The 17,340-nt window shown below is 41.6% G+C and overlaps 1 protein-coding gene across 1 annotated transcript in view; it reads left to right on the top strand.

The window, feature by feature from the left end:
* Positions 1–17,340, top strand: part of IGF2R (insulin like growth factor 2 receptor) — a 358,657-nt gene that overhangs the window by 125,634 nt on the left and 215,683 nt on the right. The window contains exons 16-19 of the mRNA XM_033935794.1: positions 5,183–5,360; positions 12,080–12,195; positions 13,080–13,242; positions 17,109–17,288. Of these exons, the coding sequence (XP_033791685.1) occupies positions 5,183–5,360; positions 12,080–12,195; positions 13,080–13,242; positions 17,109–17,288 (637 nt within the window). The remainder of the gene's footprint in view (positions 1–5,182; positions 5,361–12,079; positions 12,196–13,079; positions 13,243–17,108; positions 17,289–17,340) is intronic.

Raw genomic sequence — 17,340 nt, 5'->3', positions numbered from 1 at the left:
TTTCCCATAAAGGTATGCTAATAGCTCACCTGCACACCTTGCAGTTGTTATTAGTTATAATATGATTGCAGCTCCATTAATCAACTAGGAATTGCTTATGTATCAAGTCAGTAAATTTTATAATTGGTTAAGAAAATAAGAAATGGTGATGTATGCAAATCCTCCATGTTACAGGTGTAACAGGGGCCACATGGAGTAATTGTATCTGAGAACTCAGAACGCTATGTGTGTATCACATATAGAACTTATTAATTCTTTGAGTTAAATTTCAGTTTTCAAGACGTGCTCATCCTTACACTCCCTGCAATCACTAGTTTGACAGTCAGCATCTGTAGATTTGCAAGCTTGATTGATGTGATATGTTAGTTACCACTCATAGGAACATAAGATTAGCCATACTGGGTCAGACCAAAAGTACTTCTAGTTCAGTAGCCTGTTTCCATAATGACCAATCCAGGTCACATGGACCTGGCAGAAACCCAAATAGTAGCAACGTTCCATGCTACGTACTGATCCCAGGGCAAGCAGTTCTCTCTCCCCCCCCACCTCTGACATGAATTGAGTTAAAAGACAAAGAGCCAGATCGAGGAAAGACTTATATCCTGTATATTTTTCTGTTTGGTTCACAATCTCCTTTCAATATCTTTGGGATACCCCACATTCCTTTGAAAATGAGTCCTCTGTTACCTTACATCTTCAGCACAGTGAAGATCCTTGAGTGCCACGATGACATAGCCTGCAGACTGTTTGTTTGTCTCTAAGATAATTTTTTTATATCACATGCTCTCTCAGTGACAAGTCAGCAGATATGATGCCATTTATATACACTACTTTTTTCCATTGCCCATCATTGAGTGGAAGACCAGACCATAACATGTGGGTTGGTTTGGAAATGATGTTTGCATCCCAGGACATAGTAAAGCCTAGATAATGATACTTGTTATCTTTTATTTTATGTAACTATTTTCAACTGATTTAATTTCCATATTGAGGCTTTAAGTTCCCAGTCGACTAGCCCCAGATACTTTCCTCCTCTATTGGGGAGGGATCTTCTATTTGCTTCTTCCCCACTGCCTCTCCTTGGAAACACTCTTCTGAAGAAGCTGCAGTGAGACCAATGTGCTGTATGTTACCTGCATTCTCTTCCCATGCCCTGCAAGGTTAGAGCTCCCAACACAAAATGTCCTTAACGCCTGAATGAGCATGTTCTATTTGTAAAAATAATGCAAAAGCCAAGTTTGTTCAGTAGCAGTTAATACATGACAATTTGCACATTAAGGCCCTGATTCTTCAAATGACACCTAAAACATAGGCATCAAGTAGTATGGTGCTTAAGTTAGGCGCACTTTATAGAATGGCGCCTAAATTGGGTTTAGGCATCGATAGGCATCCTAATCTTAGGCACACCCTATTAATGCCAGGGTTTTCTTGGCCTAAATCAGTGTGCCTAAGTTCAAAACAGGCACCTACATGATAAACATGCCCACTAACCACGCCTACTTTCTAGTAGGCACCTACCATCCAGTTAAGTGGAATTTATGTTAATTATAAGGTGATAATTGTTAATTATCAGTGCTGATTATACCTTTTAATTGTTAGGTGCCTAGATCGGGGCAGAGAGTAGGGCGGTCTGAGCAGGGTTTTTGCACAAGCGACTGGTCCTCACCAGTCATTTGTTTTTGGATCAGCCAGCCAATTGGTGTGCCTGAAAAATGTTTAGTGAATCGCATCCTTCCTACTTTGCATGCCGTTTCCCTTCATTTGCATGCACGGATTGGAATCGGATCGGAGGAGAGGTTAGTGAATTGGGTTGGAGGAAAATCGGGGTCGCAAACCAATCAGTACACGATCAGTTTGCTTAGTGAATCTAGCCCATAATTGGTAAAAGGGCCTCTTAAAGCAAAGTGGGAGGTTAAGGCCTTTACCCAAAAAAAAAAAAAAAAAAGGACCGTTATAAGAAAAAACATTGCAGATCATAGCTATGAAGATTGTGATCTAAAACCTTATACAGACCAACTATTTTCTCCCTACCAATTGCTCATCAATAGAATATCAACCTTGATGTTTTTTTGCTGCTAGATCAATTGTAGGTGAAAGGGTTCAATAAATGCATACTCTGTTCCCTGAAAATGAACTTAACATCTCCTTGGAGATTTAAGCAAAGATAACAATCCCAACCCCATTGCCCTAAGGTGTATCACTTAGACCGTCCTCCTCACCACCTGCTTCAGAGGTGAGATATCATGAAATACATATTCAGTGTTTTTAGTTTTTTTTATTCACTCTCTAAAAAATAATTTTAGCACTAAATCAAGTTTCAAGTTTATTAAAAGTTTGGTATCTTGCAAATTGGTTAAAACTTTGAATGGCTTACAAGCTAAAAAGCTTATCAGGAAAATGGAGAGGGGATAAGTGATTTCATCAAACACAAAAGTGAGGGAAAAGGGGAGAACTACAATTTTAGTGATATGAAAGCAGGAGGAGAGGGGGAACCAGGGCTACAGCTGCATGTCTTTCAAGATGCACATAGAAATAGTAGCACCCATAGTACTTTGATTTGTTGCCTTTTGGTAAGAGGTTTCCAAAATGTCTGTGGGCACCCTCATCTCTGGATTGGAGAAGAGGTCCATAAAAATTAATTTTATAGAACCAAGTATACAGAAAGCCCTGTTTACCTGAGGGAGAGTCTTGGGATTCAAATGCAAAATGTCTAATACTTACTCAACATCTCTGCAGATACCATGGAACAATAGGGAAAATTTAAATGCAAATTATTGGCCCATTGACCATTATCAGTCCTTTCTAACTTAAGAGGGTAACATGCCACCCTTCATTAGTGCATTATTAGATACCTCCAATACCTGTGTTGTCTTAGCCTGCTCTTCCAAATTCCTCCCAAATTGATCAATATTCTTCTCAAATTCTACTAACTCCTGGGAAGTTTCTCTGGAAAATCAGCATCCTGATAAAAGCAGCTTCCATGCAAGTAACTCGTCCAAAATTTTTAAATTGGTCCTTTTTCTTAGGAGGGACAATTATCAGGACTCCCAGCTGATGGTTCCAAGTGCCCATGGGAAGATGGGACACAGAGATACTGGATTACCTTCTTTGGCATCTATGGCTATAGGAGCAATAACAGGAAAACCAAACAAAAACTGCAGACAGTGTACAAGATGCAGGCAAAACTTGTTGTACCAAGGTTAAAATGCAGTGATATTAAACCTTTTTACCAACCAAGGGACCCAACATGGTCCGTGTTTCGGACAACACGCCTTCATCAGGGGTCCATAAGGTATAAAGTATACCGCAAAAAATGAAGGTAACAATGCACACAAACAGACGGGAGAGCGACAACAGCAGCAACAAGCAGAACCACTGTGTGTGGAAGTGGTCCTTCTCGTGTTGGGTCCCTTGGTTGGTAAAAAGGTTTAATATCACTGCATTTTAACCTTGGTACAATAAATTTTGCCTGCATCTTGTACACTGTCTGCAGTTTTTGTTTGGTTTTCCTGTTTTGGTGGTTTTTTCTGCAGATTTGGTTGGATTTCTTTTTGTGTGCTATAGGAGCAATAACCCCACTAGGGTCAGTTGATTACTTTGTCACTTTGCTTAGTACTCTCCCATTCCTTCCAATATTACAGAAGAAAGGCTGGGGGGAGGAGAGGGCTCTGTAACATTACTGTCTCGGTAGACTGGATAACTGAAGGACCCACCACAACAAAAGAACCCATACGAGGAACGACTTAAGAGACTGGGATTGTTCTCCCTTGAGAAAAGGAGACTGCGAGGGGATATGATCGAGACTTTCAAAATACTGAAAGGAATCAACAAAATAGAGCAGGAAAAAATATTATTTACAATGTCCAAATTGACATGGACAAGAGGACATGGATTGAAGCTAAGGGGGGACAAGTCCAGGACAAATATCAGGAAGTTCTGCTTCAAGCAACGAGTGGTGGACACCTGGAATGCTCTCCCAGAAGAGGTAATTGCAGAATCCACCGTTCTAGGATTTAAGGATAAGCTAGATGCACATCTCCTTATGAGAAGCTTAGAGTGATATGGGGACTAAAACTATGCTAGGGTACATCTGGCGGGGCCTCTGTGTGTGCAGATCGCCGGACTTGATGGACCTAGGGTCTGATCTGGAGATGGCAATTCTTATGTTCTTATGTTATGTTCATAGATTCCTGGAGAGGTGAAACATGTGGTCCCCCAGTTTTTGTTCTTCCCCTTCCCCATAATATTTGTAACACAAATAGCCACACCCATAATACCTTACTCTTCAGAAGTAACAAGCTGTTTTTCACCTCCCTTCTAAATTCAGTGAGCTCTGAATGAGGGCTACAGGAAAGTCATTTCTGCACCTTTGGACATGCCCTTAGTTATATTTCTGCAGGCTAGGTTTCATGGCACACACCAATATTTTAGTAGTGAGATAAGGCACACCCTGATTATTTCACCCATAGTGTGGAGATTAGGAAGGACTCTTCAAAATCAGCTGTTCGGCCAACAATCCACCAACTTGCAATCTGGCCAACCTCTGGTGCCCTCTTCCATTCTGTTAATTAAATGGAGGGTTACATTTTGCTGTGTTGTCATTTGTATAGAGAAAGCTTATAGCACTATCCAGTGGCAATTGGAAAGACAGTCTTATTGACCCTGGTAAAACTGAATTACAAGTGTCCCTTCATATTCAAGGGTACAGCAGTCGCGACTGATTATTTGTGGTTTTCATCTCGCTGACCCAACCGCCTCCTGGACTTCTCCACAACTTACTTCTTAAAGTTTGGTGGTCTAGTGGTGAAGTGAACAGGAGCGATTTTCCATTGTTGCTCCATTGAGAGCCACAAATAAAAATGGCTGCCATGAATTCCTGTGGTCTCACAGGAACTCATGGCAGCCATTTTTGTTCACGGTTTTGCACAGAGCAGGAGCGTAGGAAGATCGCTCCTACCACACTTCACCGCTAAACCACCAGACTTTAAAAAGTAAGTTGTGGAGACGTCCAGGAGGTAGAGTGGGTTAGAATTGGCCCTAAAGTTATTTGCAAATTTTTCTTATTCGCAGGCCGGCTTTGCCACAAATATGGAGAGGGGGAGTGTATAAACACAAATAGTTATTTTTGCATATCCAGTATAGCTAGTGAATGATCAACAAATTTGGTCTGTACTTATTTTAGCAGGAAGAAACACTGGAATCTAGGTATACCAAGTAGCAGACTGACTTACTATGATGGATTGATTCAATTAAACTACAAAAATGGTACAGCATATAATGATGATCAGCATACTCTGCGATCATCGCTCATCACTTTCCTGTGTGATAGAAATGCAGGAATAGGTCAACCTGAATATCAGGTAAGAACGTCGGGAAATACACCTGCACTGGTGAAGTTTTTCAGGCCTACTTGTGTGCTACTTTGATCTCTGGCTCAAGCAGAAGAGTTGTCTAGATATCTTATTAAAGACACAAGGCAGCAATGAAGGGGAAGGTGTTGCTAGTGAGAAATGAAAATATTTTTAAAAATTTTTTTACAGCAACAAGAACTTGCCAGAGAAATGGGTTTATATACAATGAAAATAATGCAAGGAAATTAAATGTCAGTTCTCATAAGATAGGAAGCATAAGGAGCCTTCAAACAAAATGGAAAGGGAGTCAAAAGTACAGACCAAACAGGAAGCACAAAGATATGCATATGTTATTTATTTTAAAATTTCTATACTGCATAATATACCATTCTAGGTGGCTAAAAACAATAGAGAACATACACATTCATATTTAAAAGCCCAGAGAGCACGGATTAAAGCCTGAATTGGTCTTACCATTTAATAAAGTAGCAGTTAGAGTGGCAGCCTGAGAACCAGGGTTCAAATCCCGCACCTGTTAACATTCCTTATGCCTTGCGCATACATTTTTGTGATTGAAGCTTATAAAAGTTGCATGTTTAAAAATATGTATAGTTTACAGATGTATACTGTCCTTTGCAGAAAAATGCTTTTATAAAATTATCCCCTAAGCACACATCTAGCATGAACTTGTGTTAGTAAACTTTGGTAGAGTAATAACCTACTGTACCTGAATTTGTAGTTCACATTGAGCTTGGGTTTGGAGACTGTTCTCCATTTAGTCTTAAGTTTATAGAGAGACGCAGAAAAAAAAGAGGCTTTGCATTCTTCCCAGTAGAGGATGGTGAAGACAAAAAAATGTATCTGAATTAAAGAAAGCTTGGATCTCTAAGGGAGATAGTAACATAGTAACATAGTAGATGACGGCAGATAAAGACCCGAATGGTCCATCCAGTCTGCCCAACCTGATTCAATTTAAAAATTTTTTTTTTTTTTTTTTTTTTCTTATTAGCTATTTCTGGGCGAGAATCCAAAGCTTTACCCGGTACTGTGCTTGGGTTCCAACTGCCGAAATCTCTGTTAAAACTTACTCCAGCCCATCTACACCCTCCCAGCCATTGAAGCCCTCCCCTGCCCATCCTCCTCCAAACGGCCATACACAGACACAGACCGTACAAGTCTGCCCAGTAACTGGCCTAGTTCAATCTTTAATATTATTTTCTGATTCTAAATCTTCTGTGTTCATCCCACGCTTCTTTGAACTCAGTCACAGTTTTACTCTCCACCACCTCTCCCGGGAGCGCATTCCAGGCATCCACCACCCTCTCCGTAAAGTAGAATTTCCTAACATTGCCCCTGAATCTACCACCCCTCAACCTCAAATTATGTCCTCTGGTTTTACCATTTTCCTTTCTCTGGAAAAGATTTTGTTCTACGTTAATACCCTTTAAGTATTTGAACGTCTGAATCATATCTCCCCTGTCTCTCCTTTCCTCTAGGGTATACATATTCAGGGCTTCCAGTCTCTCCTCATATGTCTTCTGGTGCAAGCCTCCTATCATTTTCGTCGCCCTCCTCTGGACCGCCTCAAGTCTTCTTACGTCTTTCGCCAGATACGGTCTCCAAAACTGAACACAATACTCCAAGTGGGGCCTCACCAATGACCTGTACAGGGGCATCAACACCTTCTTTCTTCTACTGACTACGCCTCTCTTTATACAGCCCAGAATCCTTCTGGCAGCAGCCACTGCCTTGTCACACTGTTTTTTTCGCCTTTAGATCTTCGGACACTATCACCCCGAGGTCCCTCTCCCCGTCCGTGCATATCAGCTTCTCTCCTCCCAGCATATACGGTTCCTTCCTATTATTAATCCCCAAATGCATTACTCTGCATTTCTTTGCATTGAATTTTAGTTGCCAGGCATTAGACCATTCCTCTAACTTTTGCAGATCCTTTTTCATATTTTCCACTCCCTCTTCGGTGTCTACTCTGTTACAAATCTTGGTATCATCTGCAAAAAGGCACACTTTTCCTTCTAACCCTTCAGCAATGTCACTTACATACATATTGAACAGGATTGGCCCCAGCACCGAACCCTGAGGGACTCCACTAGTCACCTTTCCTTCCTTCGAGCGACTTCCATTAACCACCACCCTCTGGCGTCTGTTCGACAGCCAGTTTCTGACCCAGTTCACCACTTTGGGTCCTAACTTTAGCCCTTCAAGTTTGTTCAACAGCCTCCTATGAGGAACTGTATCAAAGGCTTTGCTGAAATCCAAATAAATTACATCTAGCATATGTCCTCGATCCAGCTCTCTGGTCACCCAATCAAAAAATTCAATCAGGTTCGTTTGGCACGATTTACCTTTTGTAAAGCCATGTTGCCTCGGATCCTGTAACCCATTAGATTCAAGGAAATACACTATCCTTTCTTTCAGCAACACTTCCATTATTTTTCCAACAACTGAAGTGAGGCTCACCGGCCTGTAGTTTCCTGCTTCATCCCTGTGACCACTTTTATGAATAGGGACCACATCCGCTCTCCTCCAATCCCCAGGAATCACTCCCGTCTCCAGAGATTTGTTGAACAAGTCTTTAATAGGACTCGCCAGAACCTCTCTGAGTTCCCTTAGTATCCTGGGATGGATCCCGTCTGGTCCCATCGCTTTGTCCACCTTCAGTTTTTCAAGTTGCTCATAAACACCCTCCTCCGTGAACGGCGCAGAATCTACTCCATTTTCTCGTGTAACTTTGCCGGACAATCTCGGTCCTTCTCCAGGATTTTCTTCTGTGAACACAGAACAGAAGTATTTGTTTAGCACATTTGCTTTCTCCTCATCACTCTCCACATATTTGTTCCCAGCATCTTTTAGCCTAGCAATTCCATTTTTTATCTTCCTCCTTTCACTAATATATCTGAAAAAATTTTTATCTCCCTGTTTTACATTTTTAGCCATTTGTTCTTCCGCCTGTGCCTTCGCCAAACGTATCTCTCTCTTGGCTTCTTTCAGTTTCACCCTGTAGTCCTTTCTGCTCTCCTCTTCTTGGGTTTTTTTATATTTCATGAACGCCAACTCTTTCGCCTTTATTTTCTCAGCCACTAGGTTGGAGAACCATATCGGCTTCCTTTTTCTTTTGTTTTTATTGATTTTCTTCACATAAAGTCCGTAGCCATTTTTATCGCTCCTTTCAGCTTAGACCACTGTCTTTCCACTTCTCTTATGTCCTCCCATCCTAACAGCTCTTTCTTCAGGTACTTTCCCATTGCATTAAAGTCCGTACGTTTGAAATCTAGGACTTTAAGTATCGTGCGGCCGCTCTCCACTTTAGCCGTTATATCAAACCAAACCGTTTGGTGATCGCTACTCCCCAGGTGAGCACCCACTCGAACATTAGAGATACTCTCTCCATTTGTGAGGACCAGATCCAATATTGCTTTTTCCCTTGTGGGTTCCGTCACCATTTGTCTGAGCAGAGCCTCTTGAAAGGCATCCACAATCTCCCTACTTCTTTCCGATTCCGCAGACGGAACATTCCAGTCCGCATCCGGCAGGTTGAAATCTCCCAACAGCAGAACCTCCTCTTTCCTTCCAAACTTTTGGATATCCACAATCAGATCCTTATCAATTTGCTGCGATTGAGTCGGAGGTCTGTAGACTACACCCACGTAGATAGAAGTTCCATCTTCTCTTTTCAGAGCAATCCATATCGCTTCTTCCTCTCCCCAGGTCCCTTGCATTTCGGTCGCTTGGATATTGATCTTTACATAGAGAGCTACTCCTCCACCTTTATGACCATCTCTGTCCTTCCTAAAAAGATTATATCCCGGTATGTTTGCATCCCATCCATGTGATTCACTGAACCATGTCTCTGTGATAGCAACAATATCTAGATCTGCCTCTAATATCAGGGCTTGCAGATCATGAACTTTGTTGCTTAGACTGCGAGCATTTGTGGTCATCGCTTTCCAGCTATTTTTCAGCGATAATCTCCTTCTTCGTATGGATTTTTTGTGTCGTTTCACTTTCCGTTGCAATACTAAGAAATGAGTTGCTGATATTGCTTATGTTGCAGCCTTTACTACTATCACATCTTTTCTTTTGCCGGGGGTGGTCTTTATAATTGTCCTTCGTACATACACCACCCCCACCTTCTAGTTTAAATGCCTGGAAAAATATTGTCTAAATTTCTCTGCAAGGTTTCTTTTTCCTGCTGTAGTAATATGTAGCCCATCAGTGCAATATAGCTTCTTGTCCTTCCATGTATTTCCCCATCCTCCTATGTACCTGAAGCCTTCTTGATGACACCAGGCTCTGAGCCATCTATTAAAGTCCTCTGTGTTTTTCACTCTTTGCTCTCCTTTTCCATATGCAGGCAGTATTTCAGAAAAAGCTAAAGTCTTTACAAAAGGTTTCACGCCCTCACCAAGCTCCCGAAAAGCTTTCTGTGCTGCAAGTGTGGAGTTGTTGCCCAGGTCATTTGTTCCCAGATGGATAACAACATCAGTATTAAAATCCTTAGTTTCTTCCTTAACTATAGTCAGTATTTGCCTGGAACTCCTGGTAGCTGAGGATCCTGGAAGACATTTCTCTATTTTGGACTCCTCGCCCTGTGTTCCAAGGTTAATGCCTCTGATGATGGAATCCCCCAACAGTAATAGTTTTCTGTTTTTGGCTTTTTTATTTGTACTTAGGGTGCTCTTGTTCTCTTGAGTTTCCTTCATTGGTTCCAGTCCCACCTCCCTTCTGTTTTCCTGAGTATCGCAGTGCACTAGTGGAGCGAAGGAATTCTGTAGAGGTAATATTAGTGAAGGTGGATGTTTCTGTGTTACATGTCGCAGTCTTCCTGAGCCTACTGTGACCCATTTATTCCTGGGCTGTTTTATTCTTTGAGGTAGAGGTGGTAAGTTGGTATGATTTTGTGGAGTGATGGAAGCTGCTTTAATTGTATTCAATTCCTGTTTAAGTTTGCAGAGCTCCTCCTTAATACTGGCAAGTTGAAGACAGATGGGGCAAGCCTTAAGCCTCCAAATAGTATGTCTTGGAATTAAAGCACCACAGTGATTGCATAGAATAAAGGTCATCTTGATTGGTTGTGAAGTCCTGATTATATGGGTCTCTATATATGAATAGTGGTCCCTGGGGTTGGTGGGACTATAAGTAAGACTACTAGTAAGGCAGAAATATAGGCTCTATACCACCTAAAACACAGTATTTTAAACAAAACTGCAGGAAGAAGAAATAAGATTTAACAGAGGAAAGAGAAGGATTTTTTTGTGCTTTTTTATATTTTTTTTTTAGTAAGAAACAGGGAGGAGAAGAGAAATTAAGCAGATATAATGCTGAAAACCAGTGAAAAGAGCAGAATATGAAATGGTAACTTAGCTTTTAGAAGTTCACAGGGCAGCCTTGTTTCAGCAATGTCCCAAAGATAATGCAATTAACCTTAGAAGTAAAACAGAACCCCTCCCTTCTCCACCTAATCAGCAGAAAACAATGGCTGAATACTGGTAAGACAGAAATATAGATGAAGAGATGAAATATAGATGAAGAGATGATGGATGGTAGGGATAGGCAGACTAGATTGGCCACGTGGACTTTATCTGCCTTCATTTTTCTATTCTATCCTTGTTGACTTGATTCTGCTGCAGGCGTTGGCAAGTTCAGGAAGAGACCGCTCAACTATGTAGCTCTTCTGGAAATGTCCAGATAACCTCTTATGTAATCCGCCTTGACTCGCAAGGTAATGGCGGAATAAAAGTCACTAATGTAATGTAATATTGTAACATACAACAATCTATAAGTTAAAAAAAACACTAATCAAAAAAAAAAAATTCTACCTCACATCACGTGGCCAACACCCTCTCTCTCTTCTCTTCCCACCAGCCTCAGACAGTCAAATCACCACCCCTCCCCCCCCCCCCCAGCATTCTCTCTCCCTTCGCTCCAACTTCCAGCTCTTCCTCTCCCCTGCCAGATCAAATGGTAGCAGCAGAAGTGCAAGAAAAAGCAACCCCTCCTTCGGGCGTTCAATAGCGGTAGTGGCGTAGCAGTTCCCCCGCCTTCCAGCGTGGAAGCAATGCAGCACAGCACAGCACCCCACCTCACTATCTTCTCAGCCCCCACTGCTAATACTCACAGGTCTGCTGTTGGGCTTTCCCTCTACCGGAGTCATTCCTTCTGATGTAACTTCCTGTTTCATGAAATAGGACGTTAAATCAAAAGAAAAGACTCCAGCAGAGGGAAAGCCCAAGAGCAAGCCTGACTTGGTGAATCCAATTTTTTTTTTTTCTAAACAAATTCAATTTGAATCTATTCAGCCTAACTGAATTGGTGAATTAATTTGAATCATTAATCTGGTAGCACTAGTACAGGCTGGTGAGGGAGAGATAGCTGATTGGCTGCAGGAGGGGACAGACTGCTTTGCAGTTGGCTGAGGGAGTAAGAGCAGGTGACCAGGTGGAAATGTTGGGATATGTTAAAATTGTGGGAAATCAGACCACTTAAATTTCAGAGCTCTGAAGAAAATATTTGAGTTAACAATTTAACTCGTTTGTTTGAAATTTTACTCTAAAATTGCACTATTAAAATAATGTTTACTTGCTCACTGCATCCCCATATTTATCTTTGTATCATACTAGACTGTCTCTGTGTGCCTAATTTAGAATACAAAGTACCTTGTATTCTGCCTTTAACTTTGCTTTTTTTCTGTTTTGATTCTGAAAATTTAGTTGGAAGATAAATTTGCATACAATTTTAAGTGGCACACTAAATATGCCTGCTCAGAGAGTCCACTTGAGTGTGTTGTGACAGATCCTAACACCAATGAACAGTACGACTTGTCAAGGTAAGAAGGATAAAGTTAACCAACTTGTTTGTTCTATTGCTTCAAGTGGAGAATTATGGAGAAGGACAGTGGTGAGTGTTATATGGGGTGTAGATAACACACACTATTGTGTCTGTAAAGTGATTGATGGAACTTGTCATTGACAGTGGAATTGGATGGCTACTGAGACCATGGCCCAACAAACTTATTATCCCCACATAGTATCAGAAACTAAAATGCTTTGGGATCAGAGGCAAAGGTTATGACTACTCCAGCAACAAAGATTTACTACTGTTCCTGAGTTATGTTCTTTCCATGTATTCACACAAAAAGAGATGGGAACGGACAATGAACACTCCACCAAAAATCAAGAATGTAAAAACAGACTTGTTTATTCCAAAACAAAGGGACAAACATCAACTGTGGACCTGACACAGTACTGTGTTTCGGCAAATCAAAACGCCTGCATCAGGGGACACTGTAGTGTTGTAATAACACAGGTGAACAAGTCATTTGTTAATACAAGGCTAAGTCAATCAAACACGAAAAAAAGTTGAGCGCTGAAAAGGTCAGAATCCTTACTTAAACTGTAAAAACTAGGCTAAAAACTCATCCTTTTGCTCTCTTCTTTTAAGATTTGTGGGGCTGGGGTCCTGCTCAGTTCTGACAATTTTAGTTACCAAACAGAGTCTGCAGCCATTGTCATGATAGTATGTTAAGTTAAATGCTTTGCTTATATGTGAGTGACTCTTCTATATTTTGGTGATGTTCCTTGCTATATATATACTTTTATTAAATGTACATAGTCTTGATTTGCTTTGCAAAGTAGGAAATTTTATCAAATACAAATAAACCATATTTCAGGTTAGTTTAGTCACAAAGTATGATTCCTTTTAAAAATGCAGGTTATCAATGTCTGAGGATAATAATGCAGAAAACTGGTATGCAATGGACACCTCTACAGGCCAATGGAAGAAGTATTATATAAATGTGTGCCGACCTTTGAACCTAGTTCCTGGTTGTGACCATTATGCATCTGTCTGTCAGATGACATTTGAAAAAGATGATGTAAGTATTTCCTTCTGTGTTTGTCAAAACCACAACATTTAGAAACATAGCCCAAGTAGAAAACAAGTGATAAGAAAGTCTATCGCAGCGTTCTTCGCGCAGACCATAAAGACTCAAAAACAGACCACAACTACCCCCCCACCCTCTCCCAACCTACCCACCACCCCCAGCACTTCAGTGTCAAAAGTTCAGGACAGCACTTCAGGCTCTATAGGATAAATTGTCCCAAACAGGTGCTCAAATAGCCCAAAATCAACTCCAACACCCAGGACCACCATGTTTAACATCCAAATAGTCATATTTTAACAAAATAAACACCTAATTTCTCCACATGGTAACAGTAGGTACTTGCCTGTCTCTACAATAAAAGAATACATTTCCTAGCCAACAGGGAAGTTTTTTGTAACAGTTGAGAATGACCCCTAGAGAGTCCCAAACAAGAAAATTTTGAAAAAAGCATAACATCCACCTACAGAGGAAGTCTGCGCCATAATATCCTCTGCAGATAGAGACAGACAAAGGACCAGAACATATGGAACAAACTAGCTGGTGTAGGCTGGCACTTTGGGCAACATGCGTGAGAAGCAAATCCTGCCAGGTATGCCTTATAAGGGGAAATGTAGAGCCGTAATAAAAACAAAATTCCTGCCAAACAATTGAACGAGACAATCGCAGGAGATGTTTCATTAGAAGATGTAAACCATCACCAGTTATCTGTTCTGAAGTGGCAAGATCTTGGTTCCACACAACCGCCACAACATCATAGTTTGGGCCGTTTTAGTGTGCCCCGGGACTAACTTAGTGAAAGGAAAGGCTGGTCCTGGGTTGTCTAGATAGTGTCAAAATTTCCCAGACCATATCTGCCATGCCTTCATTTAAGGTGTTGGAGTCCAGGGAGTGAAGATAATGAGAAACTTGGCCATAAGACAACTAATTTCTGGCCAGCAAAGCACCTCGAGCTTGAAGATCTTGAAAAGAAAGAGGAAGTCCATGCTCATTCACCATATCTTGCACATAACATATAGAAACATAGAAACATAGAAATAGACGGCAGATAAGGGCCCACGGCCCATCTAGTCTGCCCACCTTAATGTCCCTCCCCTACCTTTGCCCTGTGAATAGATCCCATGTGCCGATCCCATTTGGCCTTAAAATCAGGCACGCTGCTGGCCTCAATCACCTGTAGTGGAAGACTATTCCAGCGATCAACCACTCTTTCAGTGAAAAAGAATTTCCTGGTGTCACCTCGTAGTTTCCCGCCCCTGATTTTCAACGGATGCCCTCTTGTTGTCGTGGGACCCTTGAAAAAGAAGATATCTTCCTCCGCCTCGATGCGGCCCGTAAGATACTTGAACGTCTCGATCATGTCCCCCCTCTCTCTGCGCTCCTCGAGCGAGTATAGCTGTAATTTGTCAAGCCGTTTTTCGTATGGTAGATCTTTGAGTCCCGAGACCATCCGGGTGGCCATTCTTTGCACTGACTCCAGTCTCAGCACATCCTTGCGATAATGCGGCCTCCAGAATTGCACACAGTATTCCAGGTGGGGCCTCACCATGGATCTATACAATGGCATAATGACTTCCGCCTTACGGCTGACGAAACCCCTTCGTATGCAGCCCATGATTTGTCTTGCCTTGGACGAAGCCTGCTCCACTTGATTGGCAGACTTCATGTCCTCACTGACGATTACTCCCAAGTCTCGTTCTGCTACCGTTTTTGCTAGGATCTCGCCATTAAGGGTATAAGACTTGCATGGATTCTGGCTGCCCAGGTGCATAACTTTGCATTTTTTGGCATTGAAGTTGAGTTGCCATGTCCTAGACCATCGCTCCAGTAGGAGTAGGTCGTGCATCATGTTGTCGGGCACTGAATCTTCGTCTGTTGTGCATTTGCCCACTACATTACTCAGTTTGGCGTCATCGGCGAATAATGTTATTTTACCTCGAAGCCCTTCTGCCAAGTCTCTTATAAAGATGTTGAATAGGATTGGGCCCAAGACTGAGCCCTGTGGTACTCCACTAATCACCTCCGGCATTTCGGAGGGGGTGCCGTTCACCACCACCCTTTGGAGCCTACCTCCAAGCCAGCTCCCAACCCATTTCGTCAATGTGTTACCTAATCCTATAGAACTCATCTTGCTCAGTAACCTGCGGTGTGGTACGCTATCGAATGCTTTGCTAAAGTCCAGGTACACGATGTCCAGGGACTCCCCAATATCCAGCTTCCCCGTTACCTAGTCAAAGAAGCTGATCAGGTTGGATTGGCAGGATCTCCCCTTAGTAAATCCATGTTGTCGGGGATCCCGTAGATTCTCCTCATCCAGGATCTTATCTAATTGGTGTTTGATTAGAGTTTCCCTGGTCAGCCCAGTGGAGCAAATATAACTTGGATGTGTCCAGGTCCAAATCTCGATTCCTCCATAGGGGTAGTGGATGTAAAATAGTGGATGTAAAAGGCAAATGCATGCATTTGCACAACCATTGCCAACACTGACTCATAGATTTTAACAGAGGTTGGGAGCGAGTAGGGAAGATCCGATGAGGTCTTTTTGCATGAAGATAGTATAACAAGTGCTTTGGTGCCATCAGCTGTTGTTCCAAAGTCACTGGCATGTAATACTGAGTTATTCTTTATCCAATCAACCAAGTGTCGAAGGAGACAAGCTATGTTATATCTTCGCAAAGCCAGGTCACCTCACCCCACTGGCAAGGAGAGCTGTGCAAGAGTCATTCGGGGTTTCTTATTGTTCCTAAGAAATCTTTGCAAGACTTTCTGATAGACCAAAATCCCTATTGGTCACATACATAGGAAAAGTTTGCATTACATAAATCCATTTAGGAAACAAAACCATTTTAAACAATGCAATTCTACTCCTTAAAGTCAAAGGAAATTTGGTCCAAAGTGCCAATAAGTCCTGTGACTTTCCCAATAAAACAGTGAAATTTTCTGCATAAGATTTCCTCAGGTCACTAGTAATATAAACCCCCAAATACTTAAGTCTGTGCACCACTTTCCTCAGATGAAATGGGGAAAACCAATCCTCATAATCTTACCCACAAATAGGCAAGGCCTCAGATTTTTCTAAATTTAATTTAAAACCCGCCCCCCTCCCCAATATGGATATTCACCAATTGCAGAACCCTCTGAATGGACCGTTGAGGTTGAGTCAGCAGGAATAAAACATCATCTGCAAATGCCAAACGACGGACCTATTCCCGACCCACCAGGAAACCCAGAATGGAGCCATCCTCCCTTATCCGCTGCAACAAAGGTTCCAATGACAATATGAACAATAAAGGCGAAAGGAGAAACCCCTGACGGGATACCCCTCTCCACCTGAAATCTCTGAGACAATGTTCCATTCACCAACACCGCCGCATTTAGATTGGTGTAGAGTATCCACACCATGTCTAGAAAGGGTCTCCCCCAGACCATACCAACCCAAGATAGCAAATAGATAATCCCAAGCCACACAATCAAAAGTTTTATGGGTGTCCAGGTTAATCAAAAGGGCCGGAACAGAGTGAGATGTATTTCTTTTTTAAAGTAAGATTTGTTTGTTGTTGTTTTGTTTATTCTAGCATTTTTTTTTTTATAATTGAAGCAAGCTGAGTGACACTCAAAGCTGTAACTCAAGCTTTGTGATTTAAAATAAAAATTCATATCATTTTAGATTATGGGTGTTGGAAGTTTGTCTGGTTTTCTGTTCAGAAAGTTAGTTAGCAGGAGAAAACTTTACTGATTTTAATAAATTAAAATTCATTACTGTTTTGTGTTCGGAGGTAGAGAGAAACTGATTTTGAAATATACTTGAGGATGGGCAAAGAAATTGCTTTTTATCTAATTAAAACTTTGTTTAATTCTAGGATGTGGTACATGAAGTGGTTTCCATCAGTAATCTAGGGATTGCAAGCAAGGGTCCAGTGTTTGAAGAAAAGGGCACACTACTCTTGGAATACACAAATGGTTCTGAGTGCATTAATGCAGATGAAGAGAAAGTATCATACACAACGAAAATTAATTTGGTCTGCTCTGAAGGTTTACTGGTAAGTAAGCAGAAGCTAGAGGCTAGTTTGGATTAATTTTTTTTTCATCTAA

Source organism: Geotrypetes seraphini, chromosome 3, assembly GCF_902459505.1.
Source record: "Geotrypetes seraphini chromosome 3, aGeoSer1.1, whole genome shotgun sequence".
NCBI lineage: Eukaryota > Metazoa > Chordata > Amphibia > Gymnophiona > Dermophiidae > Geotrypetes > Geotrypetes seraphini.
The sequence above is the reverse complement of the archived record's forward strand: the minus strand, read 5'-3'. Positions and strand labels throughout refer to the sequence as shown.